The sequence below is a fragment of the Triticum dicoccoides genome, chromosome 5A (genome assembly GCF_002162155.2).
Source record: "Triticum dicoccoides isolate Atlit2015 ecotype Zavitan chromosome 5A, WEW_v2.0, whole genome shotgun sequence".
Taxonomy (NCBI): Eukaryota; Viridiplantae; Streptophyta; class Magnoliopsida; order Poales; family Poaceae; genus Triticum; species Triticum dicoccoides.
The window spans coordinates 120,556,046-120,563,201 of record NC_041388.1 but is presented as its reverse complement, the minus strand read 5'-3'; the positions used below and the strand labels follow the sequence as shown (position 1 = coordinate 120,563,201).

At 47.7% G+C, this 7,156-nt stretch overlaps 1 protein-coding gene across 1 annotated transcript; it reads left to right on the top strand.

Annotated features, from left to right (window-relative positions):
* Window positions 1–4,877: 4,877 nt before the first annotated feature.
* LOC119297075 (transcription factor JAMYB-like) lies at window positions 4,878–6,917 on the top strand. Its single transcript, XM_037575017.1, has 3 exons — window positions 4,878–5,166; window positions 5,280–5,409; window positions 6,095–6,917. Exons 1-3 carry the CDS (start codon window positions 4,953–4,955, stop codon window positions 6,585–6,587), a joined length of 837 nt encoding a protein of 278 aa, XP_037430914.1. The 5' UTR covers window positions 4,878–4,952; the 3' UTR covers window positions 6,588–6,917.
* Window positions 6,918–7,156: the final 239 nt, after the last annotated feature.

The window sequence follows — 7,156 nt, the reverse complement described above, 5'->3', positions numbered from 1 at the left end:
AACATCAATCTCAGAACATAGTGGATACTAGGGATCAAACCCTAACAAAACTAACTCGATTACATGATAAATATCATCCAACCCATCACCGTCCATCAAGCCTACGAAGGCATTACTCACGCACGACGATGGGCATCATGAAATTGGTGATGGAGGAAGGTTGGTGATGATGATGGCGATGATTTCCCCTCTCTGGAGCCCCGGACAGACTCCAGATCTAGCCTCCCAATGAAGAACGAGGGTGACGGCGGCTCCGTATTGTAAAACGTGATGAATCCTTCTTTCTGGGTTTTTTCTCCCCGAACGTGAATATATGGAGTTGGAGTTGAGGTCGGTGGAGGTCTAGGGGACCCACAAGGAAGGGGGTGCCCTAGGGGGAGCCCTCCACCCTTGTGGATAGCCGGTGGGTCCCCTCTAGTTGATTCTTTCATTAATATTTTTATTAATACCAAAAATATTCTCCGTGAAGTTTCAGGTCATTCCGAGAACGTTTATTTCTGCACAAAAATAACACCAAGGCAATTTTGCTGAAAACAACGTCAGACCGGATTAGTTCCATTCAAATCATGCAAATTAGAGTCCAAAACAAGGGCAAAAGAGTTTGGAAAAGTAGATACGATGGAGACGTATCAGTGATGCAGGGGATCTCCGCGGTGGCAGAGGGCTCAGATGGGTACGGGAGACGACAACGAGGTCGATGGTGGCCTCGGCGATGGTTGGGGACAACGGAGAAGGCGTCAATGGGCTCACCGGAGTTCGCTGCCACGACAGAGGTACCGATTGTTGATTTAGTGATACAAGTTGAGCGCTCCTGGACGAATGAATGGGTCAGGGACGGGCGATCAAGATGAAGACGATGGACAAGGTCACGTGGTCAAATGCTTATGGTGGTCACCGGAGTTAAGATTGTGGCGGGGCTGAGCTTCGGTTGTCGTTGTGTTTGAGCTTCTAGAGGGCTTCGTCCATGCGGAAGATGTCCACGGGGTTCGCTGGCGTGCAGTGGTTCTTGTGGTGGCAGTGGTCGGTCGAGGCAGAGGCTGGGGTGGCTGGAAACTTCCCTGGAGCGAGCTAGGGCAGAACGGGTGGTGGGGGTTGGTTGCGAGCAGCCCGGCGACGCTCAGCCTCGATTGAATGGGGAAAAAAGTCTAGGGAGGCAAGGGGATCTATAGGGCATGGCCACGGGGGTCAGGGAGTGGCCGGAGCGCGTGGACATGCGAATGTGGGCGCAGTCGTGCTCGAGATCGTAGGTGACATGGGCGCGAGCAGTCGCGGGAGGTGAGGGGTGAAGCTGACGAGCAGGGTCCGTTGGTCAGTGGAAGAGGGAACATTGTGGCATGGAGCCGGGCTACGCAGGCGTGCGTTGCTGGGCTGGCTAGCTGGGCTGGGGTTGGCATAGCTGGCTAGCTTGGCTTTTATTTTATTTTCTCTTTTGTTTTATTTTTCTTTTTCTGTTTCCTCGAGAGCCGATGGCACTTGTTGACGGAAGACATTGTCGATGCCGAACAACTGCAGGAGCTCATCCACGACAACAGTTGTACACTATTTTTTTGGAAAAGTTGTACACTATTAGGGTAGGTGTTTTCGTGAGCCCAATGTTTGCCACACTTTAAGCGTAAGGCCTTGAGCTTGGGGCCGCAGCGTGGGCCTCCTCGATGCCACGATGATCGGTAGCCGCAACTGGCAAAGGTGGGGCCCAGTGGTGGTGGTGGTGGTAGGAAGCCCATGGGCATGCCCACATGGTTCACTCGTCCCGCCACGCGACCAGGAGGCGGAAGCTTTTGCTTGAAGGCTATGTCGTCCACCACTTCCTCTTGAAGTAGTGCTAGAGCACGCGCCATGTCGAGGTCGAGTATAGTTGCATCGGCACCATGGCACGGATGTTGGTGCGAAGTCTCTCCAGAGCTTTTAAATAGCGTCTGCTACCTCCGCTATTGCGGCCGCAATAGCGGTAGCGTCACCCTACCGCTATTAGTTAAAGGTTGCGTTAGAAAATAGCGAGCTGTCATGATGCGGGCGCAATATCACTTGTTAGACCGCTATATCATCCGCTATCCGCAATATCGCCTGCTATATAAGTCCTTGTTATTCTCTTGTGTAATCTATTTTGGTAAATGTGTCTTTCTTGCATGGTTGCCTGACCAAATATTGTTCAATTATAGTTTATATTCTTATATAAATGATGATTTCTCAAATTAAGTGTCATATTTTTTGTCAATGGCATAGAAATATATGCAACAATCTCAAATTTATGAGTGTTTTTTGAAAATTGGCTATGTGAACATAGCGCCCGCAATATCGCCCGCTATCCGCATTCTGCTACGCGAACCCTAATCCGCAACCAGTCCGCTATCCGCTATTTAAAAGCCCGCTCTCCACATAGTATCAAGTAAGAAGTAATAATTAAGGATGGATAGTCTCGAAATAAGCAAAAAATGTATTAATAACCAACTCGAATAGCTCAATGTAATCGGCCACAGAAGATTTTTATGAAAGAAATTGTGTAAAACGAGTGGATTAGTAGCTGATGGCGATCACGCCCCAACCATGTGCAATGTAAAGTAGCAAATGACTACCAATTGAATTCAGACAATTTCTTTAGAACCAATTGGAGCCACACGGTGGTGACCTAGAAAAATTTGGAGAAGCCATGGGACTCAACTTTTGCCCTGAATCCCAAACATCTCAAAACATTGCTCGCACAAGGATTTTGAAAGGCGAGGATTTTCAGCTGAAATTGTGGAAATCCGATGAAGGGGTGTACTTGCCCAATCCCGACTTGTATTTGACTAGCATGTGCAAAAGGAGAAGTGTGCGGAGCAGAGGATTGCTGAGCGAAATGACATTGTACCAGTGCCAATCCTAGTGGTTGTGTGTCAACGCCGTGGTGCGTAGACCCAAGAAGGTTGCCCGCTGCGTTTGCACTGGTGCTGATGTGGCCCCAAAGAGACACTGGTGGTGCTGATACACCGGCCCCAGACGACAACCCTTCTCTAAACGCCACCCGCCGCCATTGTTGGAGCTCGGCGATCCACGCACTACTATAGATCCGACCGCCACTTGACCAGATCATCGAGCTTGGCGGTCTGCGACTTGACCGCTGCCATGTTGGTGCGCACATTGGAGCGTGTCTCGTCGAGAGACGGAGAGAGCTTGTTGAGGTAGTCCTTGAATGATGGATCCATGGCTTCGATCTGATTCCTCACATGATGCAGGTGGCTGGTCTCGATGAAATTCACCAGCGTGCAAGAACTGAAGGCGTTGTATATTAGATGTTAGCAGCCTAGCAATATCTCTCTCTCGATCTATTAAGATCTAGGAGGGATTCGAGTCTTAGTGGCTATCACAATTAGGGGATAGAGACGAATTGGGAAAGAGGAACCGGAAGAACATAGAGCCGCCTAGCCAAATGCTAACGCCGTGATTCACTGGATGACTTCACCATCTTTCATGTGGGGCTAAGTAGGTGATGCCACCGCACCAGCTCACACCCATTCGAGCCCTTGGACCCTTGGGTTCAGTTGTCGCTGACGGGTGAGCCGAGCGTCCCGTGAGGCCACTCTAACGCTTCCAGGTGGGAACTGCATGTCAGATGTGTGCTGACAATGTGCTCCTTAAATTCCGAGTGATAGCATGAATTAAGATTAGAAGAACAAAATAAATCTAAACAAGAAAACGAAGTAGAATCAGAGATAATTATGAAAACACTTCTCTGGATTATCGAATTGAAAGTGACTTATAGGCGCAAGTTTCCACTGATGATGTGATAGCGAAGCTCAAAATTCCACTTATAAATGATGTGCAGGGTGGTGATAAGTTTCCACTAAGAAAATTCTATCTTATTATCACAAGTTTCCACTAATAAATGCCCATTTTGTATGGGTTTAGCTCAAAGAGTGCATCTTGGTGACCTAGTAGCGAATTGCAGAATTCCGCACATAGCGGCCGATTGAAGGCTCGCATCAAATTCTTCCATGTCCTTATTCGTGAGCATTTTAGGATTTATTGGATGGATGATTCCAGGCAGCTGGTCGTTCCACGGCATTCAACCCTCCGAGGAGTGGTGATGCTTCTCAATTGTCACTGCGTCTACGAACGACTCTATTTAATGTATGCTTACCAATATCTAACGAATAGAAATGTAAATCATCTTTTACTTTCTGAAGATGAAAAGATTCTCCCCGCCTAGCTTTCATCCTGGTGATACTTCTATCATTATAGGAGGATGTGTGGAGGTTTGTCCTTCGGCGAATTTTACGGAATTACGAGCGAAATTTGTCTTTGATGGATCCATGTGGATCCAGTTTTCGTTCGTCTTTATTTGTCTGTTTACATATTGCACCCTTTCGATCTATGCGTCTCCTTATCGTCGCAGTTGCTGTTCAGGTGCGTTGGTTGTATGTGATTTTAGCGCGACGCTTCCCGAATGTTTACTGTAATAAAATTTGCACGGCTTCGATGAGGAGATGATGATGACGGTGCCGCGCCTTCGTCTTGCTCAAGTGCTTGCAGTCATCGTTAGATGGTATGCAAATCTGGATGTGTTTTTTACCTTTGATGTTTTTTTAGTGTTCTAGAAAAATACAAATACATGCCATCTTTTACGTACGCGCGCCGCCTCAATAATGCGGTCCATATCATCCATCTCCGAGCGCCGACCCATGGCCTCAATTGTACGGTGCTCTTGTAGTTGTGAAAATACGTACACGCGCACGCGCGGAGAGGGATGCCTTGCGCCACCCGTCCTCTCTCCCTCGCATTTCACCACGTGCGCATTCTTTCTCTCCCTCGCGCTCACTTTTCTACTTCCTCTTCCCTCGCAAACACTATAAAACGACTTCACTACTTGACATCTCCCTCTCTCATTAATCCAACTCTCCAATTTTTCAAGCTTCATAAACTGGCTTAGTCTCCGCCCCTCTCTTTCTCTAGAACTAGAAAAAGGAAGAGAGAACATGGCGTCATGGTCATCGTCGTCCACGCAGCGGAGCAGCGGCGCGACCATGCCGTGCTCCGTGGTAAAGCTCGACGACGACCTGCTGCACCACGAGGAGGAGACCGCCGAGGAGATCCGGCGCGGCCCGTGGACCGTGGAGGAGGACCTCACACTCGTCAACTACATCGCCGACCACGGCGATGACCGCTGGAACTCCCTCGCCCGCGCCGCCGGTATGTCCGCCTGCAGCCGGCCTCCGGCCATGCAGATTGTCTTTTCAATTGATTCTTGATTTGAGCCTACTCTGAAGTAGGAACTGACCGTGGATCCATGCGTGCTGGTGCAGGGCTTAAGCGGACGGGGAAGAGCTGCCGGCTGCGGTGGCTGAACTACCTCCGGCCGGACGTGAAGCGCGGCAACTTCACCGCCGACGAGCAGCTTCTCATCCTCGACCTCCACTCCCGCTGGGGTAACAGGTAATTACCAATAATCAAACGTCGCATGTCATGCACACCGTGAATACAGTAGTTACCGGCCAGTACAGCCAGCTAGCTCCAAGTCCAACCTAGCTAGCTAGCTAGCTAGATGTGGACTAGCTTGCACGTCAAATCAAATTGAAAGCCTCCAGCTAGCTCCATCGGATGGCACACTTCAGATTGTACAAGTCTGGCTACCTAAACGGGAATAGGATGCATATGGGTTGCAGCATGGCCACATGCACCATATGCCTATGCCTTTCTCTTTCACCTCACATACGGTGCATCAAAGCTGCACGCCTCTTCTATCGTTCTCTTCTCCAAAGATTTGGAGAGTACTACCAATCTAGCTGTCTCTAATTATTGCTTCGTTAGATTTCATGTTTTTATTCAAACTAGTTATTTCTTTATATTTCTTTAGGAGGGAGTATTTATTTCTAATTCATTATAGAGTGGATAAATTAATTATAGTTCATTTTCTCCACACCCACACACACTCCAACGAGAGTTGCCGAAAATTTAACTTACTAATTAGGTTCCACTTACAAAGGTGTCTTTTGCTACTTAATGTCGAAAATTTGTTTTCCTTTTCCTCACGAAAAGATGTTGCAATTAATTAGTTTTCTTCATGCACCATAAATATTTCCCTAATTGCATTTGTTCCTTTGATTCTTGCACATGAAAGGTGGTCCAAGATAGCTCAACACCTTCCTGGGAGGACCGACAATGAGATCAAAAACTACTGGAGGACAAGGGTGCAAAAGCACGCCAAGCAGCTCAACTGTGATGCTAACAGCACCAAGTTCAAGGATGCCATGAAGTATCTATGGATGCCTCGCCTTGCTGACCACCACCTTCAGCAAGCATCTACAGTAGGTGATCATCTTGTGCCTGGGCCACCAACGGCCTACATGGAGAGCTCCGGCATGGTGACATCGTCGTCCGACTCGTTTGCATCGGAGTCATATGATGGTGCACGCTGTGCAAATGCGAGCGTGGGAGAGATGATACATAGTGGGGATTGGGTTCAAGAGCAGAATCAAGGGTTTTGGCCTGAGACAAACCAGAATTTCCAGCTTCAAGACTCGGAGTTGTCTGGATGGGTACAAGGGTTCTCCGAGTCCGACAGCCTCGCTGAGAATTTTTGGAGTTTGGAGGACATTTGGAAGATGCAATGATTTATATTCTATGTTGGAAAAGGGTCACGTGCATATACGATTTATGGTCGGCATGGTGGTGTTGAGTTAGATGCGTCACTTATATGGAGAAAAAACTAGAGTTAATTAGTTTATTCTAACTCGAAAAGTCACTATTTTATAGAACAGTGATTAAAGTTCTTTTCGTTTCTTTTTCTTTCTTTTTTTTTACTTTTTGGGTCAGGTGTTCATTTTTTTCCTCATACGGACTTGTTCTCCGAGAGGTTAAAGGGATGGAGTATTCCGCGCCTGATGTGTAATGTTACTTATCAGGATGCAAATGTACAAGCGCACAAATGATTGGTATTGAAACCTTTGTGCACTCATATTTATGTGCTACAATTATCCTCCAAAGTCCCAACGTCTTAATTTCAAGTCTCTGGCCTTTTCACGTGATTGCTTACGTACTTTCTCTGAAGCGATAAATATGCATCTAGTTCGAGCTATTCGAATTGGTCACCGTTGCGCAAGGGAGGAGGTCCAACATGAACATGCTAATGTCCCGTGTGGAGAACCGAATTTCACAGAGAATAACTAGCTGATTCGCTCAA

Excerpts from the sequence above, each read along its gene's own strand:
- LOC119297075 (XM_037575017.1), top strand. The coding sequence starts at position 4,953 with ATGGCGTCATGGTCATCGTCGTCCACGCAGCGGAGCAGCGGCGCGACC. Across the intron at positions 5,167-5,279 it reads CTCCCTCGCCCGCGCCGCCG|GGCTTAAGCGGACGGGGAAG; the intron begins GTATGTCCGCCT and ends GTGCTGGTGCAG. Across the intron at positions 5,410-6,094 it reads CACTCCCGCTGGGGTAACAG|GTGGTCCAAGATAGCTCAAC; the intron begins GTAATTACCAAT and ends TGCACATGAAAG.